Source organism: Fukomys damarensis, unplaced genomic scaffold (genome assembly GCF_012274545.1).
Source record: "Fukomys damarensis isolate Sample0158 unplaced genomic scaffold, DMR_v1.0_HiC HiC_scaffold_18, whole genome shotgun sequence".
NCBI classification, from domain to species: Eukaryota; Metazoa; Chordata; class Mammalia; order Rodentia; family Bathyergidae; genus Fukomys; species Fukomys damarensis.
The window spans coordinates 54,597,601-54,616,613 of record NW_022900930.1 but is presented as its reverse complement, the minus strand read 5'-3'; the positions used below and the strand labels follow the sequence as shown (position 1 = coordinate 54,616,613).

At 43.6% G+C, this 19,013-nt stretch overlaps 1 protein-coding gene across 1 annotated transcript in view; it reads right to left on the bottom strand.

The window, feature by feature from the left end:
- Erich1 (glutamate rich 1) overlaps positions 1-19,013 on the bottom strand; it is a 67,995-nt gene that overhangs the window by 1,703 nt on the left and 47,279 nt on the right. The window contains exons 4-5 of the mRNA XM_010620356.3: positions 5,642-6,100; positions 2,893-3,087 (exon numbers count right to left, since the gene is read on the bottom strand). Of these exons, the coding sequence (XP_010618658.1) occupies positions 2,893-3,087; positions 5,642-6,100 (654 nt within the window). The remainder of the gene's footprint in view (positions 1-2,892; positions 3,088-5,641; positions 6,101-19,013) is intronic.

Here is a 19,013-nt window from a genome sequence, read left to right as displayed (position 1 = left end):
AACCTACAATACTGTGGATTTAAAACATGCTCTGAAAGAAAGCCATATACATATTAAAATGAGAAGGAAATACAATTTCACGTCAATGGCAAATTGGAAGATGGTTAGAATCTAAGTGAGATATGATGGGTTACACAGCATTCAGCTTTCATGAAGGCCAGCACTCCATCAGGACAGCAAGAGCGAGAGTATTTCTGACATCACCACCCCAATCCTTCCCTGGCCTCCTGGAGAACAGTAGCCATACGTCAGGTTCTCCTTCAACGTCAGCTTTACGACCAGGAAGCCTCTAGGATCTAGTTCACAAAGGATCTGCTACTTCTACAGTCATGAGTCATGGAAAGTACACACCAAGCCTGTGGTAAGGGGCAGAGAGAAAGACACCTCCTGGTCCAGTCAGATGTCAGGCCTGTTCTGATGCAAATGCTTCACTTCCATACCAGGTCAGATCTACAGATGGGTACTGGGAGGAGAGGGGTCTGACCTTTCACCCACTCCACAGAAACCACTCCATGATCCTCCCAAGGCAAGTACCCTTCTGCCCAGGGCAGGTGCCTGACGTCTGCAAGCCTCCTCTCCTCAAGGTCAGAATGATTCCTAAAGCACCTCTCAGTGCCTGCACGGGAGAGCAACACAGTGAGTGGCAACTCTGGCCTACAACACACTCATTGGTGGCGCAAGGCAACGTGGGAATGTTAGATCTATCCTGCTCCTGAGCACCAGCGTGGTCCCAGCACTGTGAAAACCCACACAAGGACCTTGTGAAAGATGTCTACATCCTACTCAAATGAAAGGGTCTATGATTTAGGGGAAAAAAAATTCCTGGGCCAGTGAAGAGAAAATGAGCCATGACAAAAAGAAAACAATTTGTACCTAATTTTAAATGCTATCCCTATACAGATGAGAGATAAAGCTACCAGTTAATTTCATAAAGTTCCAAAGAGTCATGTAGGCCAAATATGCATTAGACAAATCCAGACTCTGAACACAAAGCTTCATCATTTACTAGATTTTATTTGACAAAATAGCTCGATACAGAAAAACTTTAAGTGCATATCCTACTGCATGCTCAAAGGGAACTTACTTTATATACAACAGGTTTGTATGATGTAAGTTTCTGTCTGCACCCCCCACCCCCCCACCCGGGTCTTGAAACCTGTTAAGGGCAGTGAGCCTGCCACCGAAGCCTGACAAGAGCTTCTTTTTTTGGGGGGAGTACCTGGAATCAAACTCCTGACCTTGCATTTGCAAGGAAGAGCTTCTTGCTTCTCTAAATAAAAGCCCACTGTAGTGGACTAATGGTCAACGTGTAACACCCAGCTGAACTTAATCAGCATGGTTCGGGCATGGAGGATCCACCTGAAGATTGTTACCAATAGCCATAAAAAGAGAACTGGGGCCGGGTGTGGTGGTGCACACCTGTAATCCCAGTACTCGGGAGGCTGAGGCAGGAGGATCACTGTGAGTTTGAGACCAGCATGAGCTACAGAGTGAGTTCCAGGTCAGTCTCAACTACATAGTGAAACCCTGTCTCAAGCCCCCCGCAGAAAAAAATGGGAACTGGGGAGGAAGATCTTTCACTGATTATAATTGGGCTGTTTCTTGACTTGGTTTGCATCAGAATGTGAGTGTTGGCCCTTCACTGCACCGTGAAGTTTGTGGACAGATGCAGGAGCTCCTCACAGCTAGCTTCAGGTCCCTCTCATTCATTTACTTAAGTGAAACTTGCGTAGTGCTTCCTGCAAGACACGGCATGCTCTGCCTGCAGCATGGGCAGGTTTCTGTATGTCCCCACACATGGTACTGCATGACAAGCATGCAGGTGGCCCTAGCATTCTACAACTTGCATGGAGTGGGAACCCAACAAATACCGGTGAAGTATTCATAAGAAAAGTCTTTATGATAATTTACTCTTTCAATTCTCAGGGTTCAACTGCGGAAAACAGTGTGGAGATTCCTAAAAAAACTAAAAGTGGAGGTTCCATTTGACCCAGCTAGTCCCCTTCTTGGTATCTTCCTGAAAGAATTAAAAGCATCATACCATAGCGATATTTGCACACCCATGTTCATAGCAAGAGTCTGGAATGGCTAAATCTTGGAAAAAGCCCAAATGCCCATCAACCAATGAGTGGATAAAGATGCGATTTTTTTTTTTTAATATACAATGGAGCACTACTTTGCCATAAAGAAGGATGAGCTTGAGACATTTCTAGCTAAACGGATGCACCTTCAGACTATATTCTTAAGTAAAATAAACTAGACACGTTTAATAGCACATTGTTTCTCTGGTGTAAGAAACAAAGTAGAAATAAGGAACAAAATGTATAAAATAGAGATTGGGAAATGGGAAAAAATATTCAAATGAGAAGGGGAACAAGGAAAGAAGGGAGAAGAAAAAAAATAGAAGGAAAAAAAATGGAAACAAAGCTTTTATAAGTAAGGAGAGGATGAGGGATTAAAGGGGGAGACAGGAAAAAAAGAAGCAAGATGGATCCCGTATAGCTACAAAGTCCGTATGATGAATGTTATCATTACGTGTATCTGAAGTGTTTTGCCTAAGACACCAAAATCTTTGGAGGGTAAAAAAAAATTTACCTTACTAATCTATCAAAGGGGAATAAAGGGGAAAGAAATAAGTTCTTCCACTACTGTTTAAATTTGGAAAAATAGGCTGTCAGAATTGATAGCTCACAAGTTGGAAAATGTAGGTGGCCCACAGAGCAGCAAGAAGCAAGTGTCATGAGGAATTCTGTATGAAGCAGAGGCACAGAAACCCATGATTTGTGGGATTCGACTCTCCTCGGCACACGAGCATTGCTGTATTTCCCAAGCCTCTGCTGTTCGGTGGGTTTCTAGGGTTGTAAGCATGATCAGTGCATGTTCAGGACTCACCGAGCGGCATCTCGCAGTGCTCCGGCAGCAGCTCCAGGGCACGCTGCAGTCTCGCCGTGTCATGCAGAAGCAGCAGCGTCTTCATGTGGTCCAGAATGAGCACATCTGAGGGAGCCATGCGGTGAGACTCCAGACAGTGGAGCAGCTCTTCGGCAGTTTCCACTCGGACAGCTGAATCCATGTCTTCGGAGACACCTGAAAGAAGTCAGCATCACTTAGAAATACAGCTTTGGTTTGGTTTTTATAAGCTAAAGATAAGACTTTCATCTCCTAGAGAAGTCTCAGACATTCATTCCACTTAGAATAAGACAGCTGGGATATAAAACTTTGCTCCCAGGACAGAGAGAATCAGAAACTTCTGATAAGCAAACAAGATATCAGGATGCCACTGTTTAAACAATGGAAACTCAGTGTCTGTCTGTAAGTCTGTCTTTTAAAACATCTTCCAAGTATGACATGTGACTCTGAGTCATGGGCAGCAGCAGGATAAACCTGACAATGAAACAAAACTCTCCATATTCTTGACTCCTGGCTTCTCCTATCTCTACCGAAGGTCTAGGTACAGTGCTGGCCTTGTAAGGACAAGTATTATTCTTTGGCTGCTTTTAAGATGTTATCACTGGTTTTTCCACAGCTTGACTATAGTATGCTTGGTGTGGTATTGTTTGTATTAACTTCAGTCCTCAGGACTTTTGTATCCCAAGGCTGTTTCCTCTATCATTTTGAGCCCCCAAGCCCTACCATCTCTGGAAACGGCCCCTGCTCAGTGCCTTCCTGGACATAGGACTCCAGTCCCATGGGTCCCAGACCGGCTCACTGCACCTGCTCAGGCTCTTTCTGCACTTCCACCCTTCCTCCTGCGGCTTTTTCTCTGATCTGTCTTTACAGCTGCTAATTTTCTTTTATGGTGAATCGAATGTGCTGCTCAAGCTCATCTTCTGAGTTTTGAATTTCAGTTACTACAATTCACAGGTCTAGAAATTCCATTTGATTGTCTTAATAGGTTCCCATCTTTCATCTTTCTTCCTTAGACATCTAATCACAGTTACTTTAAAGATGCTGTCCGATAGCATCAGTATCTTCTGCTTCTGCTTCTGCCCATTCTTCTGTTGGTCTCCTGGCATAGTTCACGTTCTTGGCACTCTTTACTTTGCTGGGCAGACAGAGTGGGTGGGTGGACACCACCCCTGCAGGTCCTGTGCGGACAGAGATGGGCTGAGTGTCTGGATGAGGATAAGGACCTCTCTCTGCCTTGCCAGCTCTGAGGACACAGTCTGCAGGTGAAGCCTTTTCTGCTCAGCTCTTCTAGACCTCTCCGTCCTCTGTGCCCTCAGAGGCCTTTATCAGCCCTCAGCAAGACTCTGAGGGGATCCAGCAGAGTTTTATTCTCTAGCCTCTTCTCTCCCCTCAATGCTGTTTGGCAAACGCCCTGCTGGGTGTTCTGCCTCTGAGGGCTCCACTGGGTCCCTGCCCCAGACCTTTACTCAACGCTCATGCTAGAAGTGGCAAGCACCTGAGGGAAAGATACACAATAACATTGGCTCAAGGTTCTTCTAGAGTTTTCACCTCTGTAAAACTGATTTCTTCAGTGGGTCTTAGAGCCCTTCAACAGATTTCTTAATTTGGCTTTTTCAGTTATTCTCAGCATGTCTGCTGGCCTGCCACAGGCTCCTCTTTTATAAGCAGAATGGGGCCTTGTTTCTCTTTGCAGTGTTAGATGTATCCTATTTGTGTCATTTGTGTATTTGTTAGGCGTGTTTCAAATATGAGAATGAAACCATTGAGAAATATGCTAAAGAAGAAAGGGTGAATGTCACCTGCCACCATTGCAGTGGTTAAAACTGACCTGCAGTGGTGTTTAAACTGGTCGCTTACTCCCCACGTTATAAGAGAGCTGATACTTCCTAGCGTTATTCACAAGAGCTCTGTCAAGTGTCTCGCTGACATGTGGGTATGCCAGACACCCAAGTAATGTTCTCCAAATGGGAAGAGAGCTGGTTTGGAGGGCCTGGTTCTGCAGTTCCTGCCAGCTTCCTGTGAGTACTGGCTGCTTTCGTCAGGTGACTGCAAACACTGCCACCCATGAAAATACATCTATTTTTATTTGGATCATATATGGATACAAATATTTATTCAAAACTGCTCACCGAATACTTAAATCAGTAAGTTACATATGGAGGAGTAAAATGCATCCTAAGGAGAGAGCTAGGCTGTACTTACTTATCTACTGGCTTATAAGAATGAACATAAGTTCAAAACCTCTAAAAGGGAATCGACTCTATTCAGAAATATACCCTAGAACACCAGCACATTCCAAAATATGGTTTTAGAGGAATAAAGAACACTAGCCCAGCAGGCCCAGTGGTGCATGCCTATAACCCTGGCTAGTCAGGAGGCTGAGGCAGGAGGATTACAGGTTTGAGGCCAGACTGGGGAACTTCATGAGATCTCAACTCAAAATAAGACAAATGGCTGAGGATGTAGCTTAGTGGCAGAGGGCTCGCCTGGAGTGCATGCGACATTGAGCTCAGTCCACAGTAAATAAAAAAATAAAGAACCTGAGCCCAACCCACATAAGCCAAGGAAACAGCAAAAACTCTTCGGTGGAAATAATGTAAATATTCTGATTATTTCCTTTGACTATCTTATGTGCTTTTATTGTAAATATTTAAGTGTTTTATTACACTTGGTTATCTTTCCAAATATTAAGCGGATACCATTACACAAAGGAAAACAGAAGAAAACCTACCATCATAGAAATACATTTCTCGCATTGATTTCAGAAAGCTCAGGATCCCGTCGGCCTTCCTGTTGGCGATCTCCTTGTCTTCCTGAGAGGGGGCTGCGTCGTGCTCCATGATGGCATAGCCTGCGGCCTCCTCCACGGCGTCTGGGGTCCCATCTCCTACAGCCCTGGGGAAGTCTTCCTGCTCACTGCTGCTCTCCTCAGGTTGGTACGTAAAGCTGGCACTGAAGGCCTTGGTCACTAAGCCAGCAGCTTTCTTCCTTTTAATTTGCTGTTTCTTTTTCAGCTTCCTTTTCCTATTTTTGCTCATTGTAGGGCCATCTGTGTGCTGTGACTGCAATTTTTCTTGTAAAAGGCTCTGCTGTTCCTCTAATTCTGCTTGTTCTATATGAACATTATTGGAATTTTTTAATTTTTTCTTCAGTTTACGCTTTCTAATTCTTTTCTTTGGTTGATCATGATCTGTTCAAATATTAAAATGCAACAATTTTCAGTACAATGGGACCATAACAAACATACTAGGATAAATAAATTTTCCACAGGACTTGATAGCTGTATAGAAAAGGAATCTAAACTATTCACATCATTGACTTTCACTTTACTTCACAGTAGTTACAGCACCACGGCCCTGTGACTAACCATAATATAAATTAACAGCCTATTTTGTTCCCCTCAAAAGGTGTGTGTGTACAGAGATGTTACAATTATGACATCTAGTGTATTTTTAAGGATATAAGAGTAGTTGTGTAAACTTTCATTCCTATGGCCTTGGGGGGGGTGAGCCCATGAATTCTTACATTGTTTACATTCATTTTATTATCTTTTAGGAGTTGCTTGTGTGTAAAGATAAAGTATAAACAAGGACTTGCCCATTTGAAATGAAGATTGAATCTGGGCTCCGGATTAGGAAAGTTAGAACATATGTGACAAAGGCCATTGGCGTGCTTGTAAATGGTTAACACCAGCTAACTGGGTAGAAAAGTCCTGACTTACGCCTCTTGCCAATTTTCCTGGTGTAAACACTCCCAGGACAGCTAGCTGACTTCAAATCGCCACCATCTCTCTCTGACTGGGGGGAGATCTCACGGCTGAGCCTCCTGTGCGGAGGGAGTCACACAGCACAGGACAGGTGGACCAGGAAGAAAGCAGGGATGAGGCACAATGGGTTAGCCAGGAGTGCTGGTCCAGGAGGGAAATGGCCAGTGGATCAGTCCTACCACATGATAAGGAAGGTCTCCAATGAGAAAAAGGCATTGGGCATGGCTGACAGAAGGCACCACCAGCTCTTGAAGGTACATGTGGACACTGAGAAAGAAATGACGTGAAATCCTGCACTGCACACAGCCAGGTCTGCACACCCTTCAAGGTCACCAAGCACAGAGGCCACGTCCACACCTGGTCCTTCTGTCACCACGGCTCACACCTCCCCGTCTCTGCCTGAGCAGATCTATCTACATCTGCAGAACTGGCTGCCACACCTCACAGTGCTTGATCACCAGACAATTCTCATTTTTAGGAAAATCTTAAATTTTCCTCAGTTGTACAAGACCGCATAACAGATTCTTATGAGAAACCAAGATTAAGTAATGGATATGAAATTTGTGAAGCACTCTATAAAGACAGATGTTATTATACTGAATAAAAAACCGCTTTCCCTATCACTTCTACTCAAGGGCTTGACTCTCCTTGTGAAATCAGAATGTGCCTAATCTGTCTTCCATGTTTAGCTTTACAAAGCAGCTTTCGCATCCCACCTCCACAGCACTGTCCACGGAGTGATGAGACCACAGCCATGGAGCCCTGGGTTCCTTGCTTGCCTGCACACTCTGCTGTCTAGGCATGCAGCCCAACTCCCAGTGAGTGTGAAAACACACAGAATGCTCTCTGCTCTAACCATCCTCAGGTCTCACCTCTCTTATATGACATAAGGCCCTGAAACTCCCTTCCAGCTTTGTGCCACTGTCAGATTAGATACTGTGCTGTGAGAATGGTGAACAATTCTACTGCTATTTTTGAATGAGAGTTCTCAGTTTTCTCCTGATACACTTAGCAACTGTATCTATGAAACCTACTGCTACCTCAAACTTGGCATAAAGCCAAAACTAATCCTCATAAAATCATGACATAAGATTATGGTCTAGCCCATAATTAGTATGTTTTATCACTTTCCTCAATCACTGTTAGATTTTTGAATATTGTAATTTTCCATTTCATTTGTAAGCATGAATCAATAACTGGGACCTGCTAAGCTTGGCTGACAGACCAGTGCTGATTCCAAATCTTTCTGAATAGATGATTCTTCAGCTAGTCTATAAAAATTCATGTTCAAAACATGGCCACTTCTGAAAAAAATAAAATTTATCAAATGGTTCTAAGAAGAAACAGAAAATCTTATTAGTCCTATGCCCACTTAAAAATTGAATAATTATTTCCCAGTTTAAAAAGAGGAAAACATTGTCCTCATTGTTGTCTTTTTAATTTTTTAATGAATAAAAAGGTAGCAAAAAGGCTCTAAAACAATGCATTTGTCTACCTTGTCATAGTATGTGTGGATTTAAAAAGGACAGCATAATATCGATTCAAAACCAGCTTCAGAAGGCCACATCCTAGAACACCCACCATGTGGTTACCCTCTGGTGAGGTAAGCATAGACGTGCTGTTTCTGCTGTGCCTGTCTGATTTCCAAGTTGAGGGCACTGAGGACTCACTGCTTCTAAAATAAAGAAAACATTACTTTTAAGCTTCATGGGATTGTGACATCTCAAAATTTAAGGTCTGCCATTATTATCCTGCTCCGAGTGAAATTTATAGTCTCAAATATATCAGAGGAGAAGAAAGGCTAAAAATCAATGATGGAAGCATTCATCTTAAGAAACCAGAAAACAACAACTTGAGCTCATAGAGTTAGAAGGAAAAATAATGAAGCAAGACAAAAAATAATACAATAGAGAAACGAGCAAGCAAAAATACTTTGTACAAAGAAACAAGATAAACTGCAAGATTGTTCAAGGACAGAAAGAGAAAGGAAAAACTACCAACACCAGTAGCCCAGGACACAGGGAAATGCATGTCCTCAGAAGTTAAAAAGCTACAAAAGGACACTTTCAACTACTCTATGCAAATACATTATAGTCTGGACGAAATGGAGACTTTTAAGAAATTGCAACTTATCATGCAAAAACAAAGCTTAACCTACCTATATACACTATAAAAATTACATCCTAAGGGCTAATAATTGAACCAGGAGAGTGGTGTCACCTCTACAGTCCTTTTCATTTTAAAATCTGAGATGAGGTCTTAGTAAGTTGCTCAGGCTCGCCCTGAACTTGTGATTCTCCTGCTTTAGCTTCCCAAGTAACTGGGATTACAGGTGTGTACTACTGTATCTGGCTTTAAAAGTTAAATCTTTAATTAAAAATAATCCTATAGCTAAGTATTATGGCAAACGCCTGTGAACCTAGCACTCAGGAAGCTGAAATAGGAAGACTGCCACAAGTTCAAGGCCAGCCTGGGCTACATAACAAGACCTCGTCTCAACAAAGCAAAAACAACAAAAAAATCCCACACAAGAGCTTCAGGCCAACTGACCTGTGACTTCCACTAAACCTTTAAGAAAATAAAATGAATATCCATCATATATAAACATTTCCAGACAGTAGAAAAAACGGACCAGTTGTAGCTTGCTCTTCATTCCAAAGATGGAAGAGGACATTCTGAGAGGAAATGCCTCTCATAAACACTGCTACAAAAAAATTCAAAGTATCAAAAAATAGATCCCACTATTTCAAAGTATTTGGCCAGTTTTGATACCAACATATGATAAAATTGCATAACCAGCTGGAAACAGAAAGCAAAACCCTAAGGCTGATGCAGAGTATGCACAGTGGTGAGAACTGAAAACCTCTCCCAGGCTGAGAAAGAACAATATGCCATGGCCACATTGGTCAATTCTGTCCTACAGCTGAGCAACGCCAGATGTGAAAAGGCCGGGTGTGGTGGTGCATGCCTGTCATCCCAGGAGGCCGAGACAGGAGGATCTCAAGTTTGAGCCCATCCTAGGAAAGTCAAGCCACTTAGTTAGATCTTGCCTCCAGGAAGAAGGGCTGGGGATATGGCCCTTGGTTCAATTCTCCCTACCATAAAAACAAAACAAAACACAAGAAGTGAGAGAGATGGTATGAGAGAATCAGCCACAGACAACACTGCTGCACCACAGGAAATCCAAATAACAGGTGGAGGTATGACTCCGTACAATGGTGGCACTTCCACCAGCAGATGGAAACTGCTATTCACACACTGCTCCACAGAGCCCCAAAACTGGACAGTGAGAGGAATACTCCAGTTTGCGCCCCTAAAAGAGTGTGCAAAGCAAGGGCAGATACCCTCAAGGCATGGGACCTGTGTGGAGGGCTTGTCCATTACTCAGAGGACACAAGTCCATGCTTACCAACTGTACTTTAAACTTGTACCTTACAGAGCTGTTTGCAAAAGGTCACATCGGCAAAGCCTGGGTCTCTGCTGTTTCCTGCTGTTACCGGGCACAGGCACAGAGCAGCTAGGCCAGCTGTCTTCTTCGCCTTCAGTGAGCCATGTTACCTCCCACTTGTGGAGGGCCACGTTCAGAAAGCTGCTTCCATACAGGCAGATGTGCGGCTATGGGGCACACTGCGGATGTCCGGGGACTGCTGGTCACCAGGCACAGCGCGTTCTATAGGCTGAGTCATGGCTCGTGTCCATGGCGCCCGCCACAGCCCCAACACGGCCCGCCTGGATGCGGGCACAGTGCCTTCAGCACAGACAGCTGCGGAGAGCTGAAGCTGCTGCAGTGCTCACACTCGGCCGTGGGCACAAATGCACAGGACGGCAGGGCCCTCTGCTGCCCTCACATCGCTGCAGCCCTGTGCTCCACTCGCATACCTCAGCAATCATCACCCTATCACCCCAACGTTGCCATGTCCTCTGTACTCCATGAGCACTTCATGTGGTCTGCTCTGTGTGACTCTAGGACTGTGCTATCTTCCTGCAATGGAGAGTCTCTGGCTGTGGGCAAATTTGTGTGAAGTTTACATATGGCTCAAGGGACAGGGAGCCAAATTCTAGGTTTTACTTTAATGAACTGATATCCAAGTGTGAGAGCGACAGGTGACCAGCGGGAGCTGTGCTAGACAGTGTGGCGGTGGGGTCACGGGTGCTGTTAGTCCTCATGACCCGGAGCCATGAGCCCTGTGCACTCCACCCTCTATTTCCCTACAGAACATCGTCACCTATCCTGCGCAGAAATCAGACAGTGCTCAGCTCTTACCCCACCGTAAGTGGCCTGTGAATAGTCAGTCTTTACTGACTAGAGTCTGGTTGTGCAGATGCTGGACACTTTAGAAACCCAGTCACCTCACAGAACCAAGAGAAACAGCAGGCACGCACTGAGTAGCCCGGAAGTGGACTTGTGTTCTGGACACTGGCATCTGCTCAGCGGGGAAAAGCCTTTAGCCTCCCACAGCAGCCCTGCCCCTCCTGTCTCTGCACCCACTCATACCACAGGGCTCAGTGTCCCTGGGGTCCGTAGGCTGCAGTTCCCCTGCACCAGACACAATGGACTTCAGACTTTCTGCTGTAAGCTGGAAATCTTTGTCACAGCTGTTAGACTGACTTTCTATTTTACAGGCAGAGGATATGAAATTAATTGTATAGCTACTTAAAGAGATTTGTTGACACCATAAAAGAAAAAAATCAATTAAAAATCTTTATCATCTTGAAGGAAGGGGTACTTCATAGAACTCAGACTGTTACATGTATTTTCAAGGTTGATGTTTTTCTCCATTTAAATATAAAAGTTTCAAAAAATTTTCCGTAAGTTCTAATTAAAACTATTCAAACAACATTCAAGCCACAGAACTTACAGCTGTCTACATGCAAACAGCACCTTGCACAGGTGGCTCATCAACCTTTCTGCAGGAACACAGTCTCCAGTATAAAAATGCTAACTGTGGACACGTGAGACCATGTGGGGATACCACCGTAGCGTGCAGGCTGAAGTCAAATAATTCTACTTCAAGGCTGATAAGATGCACTTCTCCTCACACAATGGCAGTGATAACATTCATTTTGTATTGAGTATGAGCAAGTAAATGACATGCAAAGACAATAACAATCAAATACACAAAATCTGCTTAAAAACAGAGCAATGGAGAGGAAAAAAGGAACCGCAGACCTCATTTTATAAATTACATCACCGGATTCAATTTCTATTCTTAAGATGTGTCTCAGTGACATAATGCTGTTGAGTCTTGACGTGTAAACACGGACTTAAAGGGCTACCAAGATGAACAAGCAGGGAGGACCTGGCAGGACTCTCATTCACACGAGGACAGACAAGGATATGAATGCACTGTGAAGGGGCCAGCACCCTTCGAGGACCGGCACAGAGCAGGATGGCCCTAGTTCTGTCCCCGCCTGTGGCCCTGCAGCACTGTCCTGAGTTACTGGCCCCAGAGCAATGTGGTGCATGGGACTCTGCTTGGGGTCAGGCTTGCTGCAGAAAGGCTGCGAGAGGAACAGCACAACATGGGGGTCCTAAAGAAGGGTTTTCAAATGTTCCTTTAATATTTCTAAATCCAGAGCACATTAGAATGGCCTGGACACAGAGCAAGAACGTGAAGACATAAAACAAGGAAATGGCTTATAAATTAGAAGGTTAGAACCTAATAGTACCAGATGTGATCAGAGAAAAATTTAAGAGAGGGTCAATACCTCCTGGCTTTTAAAATTCTCAACTGGGCATAAATAAATAAATACATTCAATTAGTGTTAGTTTATTTATATACATTTCAGTTTTTTTTCTATGTGATTAAGTATAAGATACAAAATTATTTATTTAGTACCACACACCATCCTTCTTATGCACAGTATATACATCATTTAAGAAACTATGTAAAGAAACTCCCATGAATTTACCTATGAAACTTGAAAATAAAAAAAATTAGAAAAAGAAACAGCCTTATAAATAGTGAAGGCGTCCCTGAAGTTTGCGTGTTGATAATGTTGCCCCAGTGCAATGCTTCTGAGGTGTGGGACCTCACCCTAGGAGTGACCAGGGGCACAGGCTGTCCACTCCCGAGTGGGCATGTGGAGTGGGGTCCTGACAAGAGGGTAAGTGAGCCCTAGCCTCTCAGTGTCGCCCTTCCTCCCACCTTCTGCCTGGGAGGGCAGCACAGAGGTGGCCCCATGACCTCACAACTCCTGGCTCTTGTTCATCTTATTTTATTTTACGTTTTTGGTACCAGGGATCGAACTCAAGACCTTGTGCTTACAAGGCAGGCAATAAAACCAGAGCTAAATCCTCAGCCCTCTTGTTCATTTTAAATTACCCAGTCTTACATGCTCTGCTATAGCAGCAGGAAACACAGAGCCAGCTCCTATCTGATGACAATCTTTTACAAAATAGGAAAAAAAAAAAAATCACTGTCTCATTAGATTGCTGAGATAGACAATGGCTACAAAGTGACCTAGAAAGCGGGCAGGGGCTTCCTAGGCTTTTAATACTCACAAGCCTTCCCCAAGTCAGAGTTGCTAATCTTGCTTCCTCAGGAGAGCAAGGAAAATCCCTCAGCAGCAGGGTGCTCTCAGAGCTCTGGGAGGTCTGGAAGGCAATTTGGCTATGTGGTACAGAGTATACCCCTACAGGAGAGAAGTGCTCATGGGGAAGACAGGTTCCTTTTGACCACTGACATTGAGATGCTGTGCATCTGGAACCCTAGAACAGCAGGATGTTTCAGACTGGGGTGGGGTATTTCCTGAGAGCATGTCATGTAATGATTCAAACTATGCAGAACATGGAACTTTGCAATCCTTCCAAGCTGATTCTCATTCATAAGGTCAATCTGGGGACAGGCACATTTTCCATTGTGGAAAATGCCAGGAGATAGGCGGCCATCAATCAGGATCTTGTGTCACTCATTGGAGATCACTCGGAGCCAGTACATCACCAATTTCCACACGTGGAAATCATGGCTGATCTGCATTACTGGAGTCACTGTCTCCTGAACTCATGAATGGGGGTCACAGGGCTCTGCCTGGACACCAGTCTTGCTGATCCTGAGGGGTCAGCACAGCATCCTGCCTTTGTGTGTCCTGCCCACTCCCACAGCACAGAGGCAATGTCAGGCCTTGCTCCACGTCACTTTCGGAAACAGCCTCATACTTAGCATCCAGTCTTTCCTTTGACTAATAAACACACGGCTCAGAAAAGCTCAGGGACAGTATTGGAATCCACTAGAGAAATAGAGAAACCAGCACTCTAAGGCCTATGACCCCCAAGGTCCCTTCCATCCTCCTTAGCCCTGGATGGGGCACCATGACTGGGTCCACATGTGCACTGACCCTGGCATCATTTCATTGCTTGTTGTGTATGGGAAGATAAAAGCTCCTCCCAACACCCTTTTCTGAAGCAAACAGATGCACCTAATACAAGAGAATGTTAAACAACTAGGTAACTAGTGGACTAAATGCTTTATGGACAGAAATCCTTCGCAGAGCCATATGTGTTTCAAAATATTTAGGGTGTTTGGGGAAATTGCTTGGGGTGTTTGAATGAGATGGGAACTTACTGTTTCCCCAACTAGATTAATGGAATATATTATTATGCTGCTTTAAAATCTACCTCAACACCTTTTCCAAAATGGATTTGACCAGGAAAACAGGTGATCATGGAGCCCGTGATCTCATTCCTGAATTCTGAAGACCTAGCCCTTCTCTGCTTGTGGTCATACATGCCTGAGTGACTCCAATGGAAGAAACATCGTGGGCAGGGAGAACAGGTTTGTTTCCTTTTGTCTTATCTGTCCCTCTGCAGTTCCCACCGCCTGTTCCTCTTGCCGGAGCCTGGGGAAGGGTATCACTGTACCCATCCAGAGCTACCACAGCGTCCTGAAGCAGAGGGGAAGGCTAAAGTTACCAACTAATAGTAACTTCCCAGTAATGCTTTGGAAAGTGGATGGACACGCGGACAGGAGGGAGAAAAAACAAAGAAACAATAATTTTGGTGGTCAGTGACCTAGAAATAAGCCCAAGTTGTTCATACATAGACTTGACTTCCGCTTTTGTTGCCAAGACTTCAAATTCCTCTCTTCAGCTTGTCAAGCCCAGCTCTGTCTAAAATTTCCTGCCACCTCTTCCCCACAGATCACCATTTTCAAGATGTCTTGCTCTTGACTGGCCTCTCAGATTCAATGCAGCCAGTGTCCCCTCAGGCTTCTCCCTCTCCACACACCAGATGTCACCCCAGTCCCATCTCTAAGCGCCACTTGATTATGATCATCCCAAGGTCAAGGACTGTGCAGTTCCTCTTTGTCTGGCCATGGAGACCCACGTGCACTCTACACAGGGTAACTTAGTGTCCACACCGGACAGCACTGAATGCAGTGTTAGTACTAAATCCTTGTGGAGGTCAAAGAGGAAAGGGTACTTTGCCCTCGTGCTGGAATAGAGGCATGTGGCAGAGACATGTGGCCCAGACATGGATGAGAAGGCTGGGCTCCAACACCAGCACTCTGGCCGAGGACTCAGCTCTGTCACTGAGAGGCTGGGGCTCCACAGGGCCCAGTGCTGTGCTTTGGGGGCCAGTCACGCACACTCTGGGCCTAGAGCACCACTCCTCCCTCAGTCAAAAGGCTCCACCTGACAGGTTTGTTCTGTAGCTTCCTCCAACTTAGCCATCTTGATGTCTTGGTCAGGATGCAAGGTCGAGGTTTCTGGCCCCATTGTCCCTGTCCCCACCCACTCCTAAGGCAGACATTCCTAGACTCTCCCCACAGCTGCCACAGTACCTTGAACTAAAGGAAGAAAAGCATATAAGACTCAGCTTTTCGAATGTCCCAAGAGCTCTCAAAGAAACAGTCAAGGAGAAAAAGGACAACTGAAGCTTTATTTAAACTCCTCTGAAATCTAACCTTAGACTCAGGCCCTGTTACCATGCAAACAGTCCCAACACCAAAGTGCTGTACCTCTGGCCCATCCTTATGCCATGTGCTCTGCCCAGGCACCAATTCATGGCCATCCCAGCCTGGGGTTCTACTTTTCACACTGAGCAAAGAAAAGCTAGAGGAGAGTGTATAAGCATGAGCCAGAAGACTCTTCATAGCCTAAGAAGTGAAAAGCTGAAAAGCTGCCATCCCCAAACATACCTTTCAGACATGCTAATTTAAAAACATCTGAATTATTGCTTAGCACCTACATTCTGTTGAACCTCTGGAGTGGAAAATCAGATATCAAAAACAGCCATGGTCCTTGGAGTATGCAAATCCTCACAGCTGTCCCATGTTACATTAAAATAGGCTCTAGTTCAAGATGCAATCGAGCTTTTAATTCCCAATGACACTTCATGTTTTCAAAAGGGAGTTGAGTTAAAACATCAACACCCAGAGACTGACTCCTTAATGATGCTTAAACATTTATACCTGGTGGGCAACCAGATTCTACCTAAAAACTGACTTTGCTGTCGTAAGCAAAGATGTACTTACTTATCAGTCATTGAACTCAATATTTACTTTCTGAATATTTAATGTGGTCAAATGTACATTATTCAATAATTTTCAATAAGACTAATTCCTGCATTCTTCCCTAAAAAACATTTTGACACTGACATCATCTCCAACTTTTTTAGGTTAGTTCCAAATAGGCTTAAATTACATGGGTTCAGAAAATGGTTTTACTTGTCATGTCTATGCACTGAAGTTTTAAAAACAGACTAACAGGCACTTACTGGCACAGTGGTTAGACAGTCTTTACCCATAAAACACTCAGATAGATGGTTTTCAAAACATTCACATTAGATTTATTAATTTTCTATGACAACTTTCCACAAAATGACCAACAAGATGATAAAAATTTTATGAGTAATAAAATAAATGGTATAAAATAGGGCAATAAAGTGCTAACACAAATAAAACAGTTAAAACATGAAATAAGTCATTAAATTGATATTAGGCAAAGGGAAATTTTTATAATTTAAAGAATAGAAAACAGAGGAGTTTAAATAAATAGGAAAATAATTTAAATACACGAAGAAAAGACATTAAAATTATCAAAAAATAGAAAGCTATTAATGGTTTAAATAGAGTAAGCATACCCTCAAAAAAGGAAAGAAGGAACAATGTAAATGAGGCCTCCAGGGGTTGACTGGGGGAGGCAAGGGGTGGTGACCAAGCAGGGTCACAGGGATGCATGGAAGGGACCTTCTTAAGCTCCAGACAGAAGAGTGCAGGCAAGTGCCTACCCCGCGCCCCCCGACACCATGCAAGAGTGCGGAATGGCACCATACTATACCTTCCTGTTTCTTCATTCTGGGACCTCCACTGAGGCATAAAAACCCCAGCAAAGGGAATTGGCAATGACAGAAAAGCAGATTAACAGGACAAAAACATCCAGCACCAAAAAATAAGAACGCAACCCACAGAAATCCCAGTACTGTTGGCCATGACTCAACATTTAAGAGTGAGACCGACTTATTGCCACAAGAAAGTAGTAACAGCACAGCCCTGCTGAAAGGAAGGAAGGATAACTGCAAACCTGGAGCCCTGAGGTAATACCGCAGCCCTACTGAACCAGAGGGGAGAATAACTTCAGCTCTGCTCCGTCAGAGGTAACACACACAGTGCTGCAGGACTGGATCTGGTATCACGGTGTTTTTCCTGTTCAACAATTAGGCCTAAAGTATACCCACGTATGTTCCTAAAATTAGATGCTGGACTGCCAAGTTGCATTGAGGAACCAATGAATTTAATCTGAAAAAAATATATATACAGTCACTATCCAGAGCCATTTTAACACTTTGTATGTGTTCCCAACTCTCATGTTCCATCTTTAGATTTCATACAGATAGATGTCTGACACTAGTTAGCAGGAAAATTGAACTGCTGAACGGTTATGATTGCTACCTTCTCACATCTACCACAGTGGCCGGGTACTTAGAAATTACTTCTTTAAAAAAAAAGTTCCCATATCTATTTCCTAAGTATAAGGTTTCAATGTTGTTTAGGTTTGAAGAATTTCTAATTAACTTAGACAGAGGCTGGTTCTGAAAACCAGTACTGGACGAGGGGAGCAGTAGAAAGAACACTGCCATGACAGGCACTTGAATTTTACCTCCCGTTTGATGGGGCAACTGCTCCAACTTAGGTCCTTGGAAAGCAAGAGGTCCTGCCTGGCCAAAGCAACCTAAAGGGCTTGTGGAGGAGGAAGACAAAAGCAGGGCAGGGCTTTGAGTATGAGGCTGAAGAGTTGGCACAGAGTCCAGTGGCTAGGGGAGCTCTTCAGGGTTATTTTTTGAAGTAATTTTTATTAGTACATATTTGCAGTATATAAGGATCATGTTTGTTGTGGGGAGTGGTACATGTGCATGATCATCTCAGTTCTTTGCACAGTCCCTTCCCCTCTCCTTCCTCCTCCCTCAATCTCTTGGCTGAGGAGTGCTGTGATGTGAGCAACATTTTAGGCAGTAATAGAAGTTATTCATATACTTTTTCAGTGATGGTCTTGTTTCACAAAAAAAGGAAAACCAGTACTGTATATTAATGTAGGACATGTACAAAATAAAATCAGCATCAACACCTGTCATTTTCTTCTTTCATGTTAAGTCTTAACGTAATAAGACTTGACTATCGTTCCTCTTAGGCATGAGCATTAACTTAAAAAATGACTCTGATACTCCCTTTTCCCTGCTAGTATCTTCCCTAAGAGTTAAAGACATCATATAGCTGCGGATTTAGCTCAGTGGTTCCACTACCACCTGCTTCACAAACACAAGGTCCCGAGTTCGATCCCCAGTGCCAAAAAACAAAACAAAGAAAAGTTAAAGACAACATATCACAGTGATCCATGCATATTTATCACAGCACAACTCAAAATGGCTGAATCTGGGACGTGGCCTATATGCCCATCAACAGATAAATGCATTTAAAAAAATGAGGCATTTACATACAGTGGTGCACTACTACTCTGCCATAAACAAAGATAGACTTGAGTCATCTGTAGGAAAATGGATCGACTTTTAGACCATAATGTTAAGCGAAATTAATCAGATACATGAGCTTAAAAATCAAAAGGTTTCTTTTATTTGAGAAACCCAAAGCATAAGTAAATTAAAGAGCAAAAAAAGGGACCAATAATAGGAAACAGGAAAATAGATCTTTTGTAAATGGGCAGAGGATCAATTGATAGCGGAAGAGGGAGAAAGAGAGAAGAGACACATAAAGAACTAAAATGTGTCACATACATGTACTGACTCATAATAAATGTAATCATTATGTACTGCAAACATGTACTGATACAGTTTTTTAAAAATAAGTAGAATACAGCTGTTTACTGGGTTAAATGTTGAATG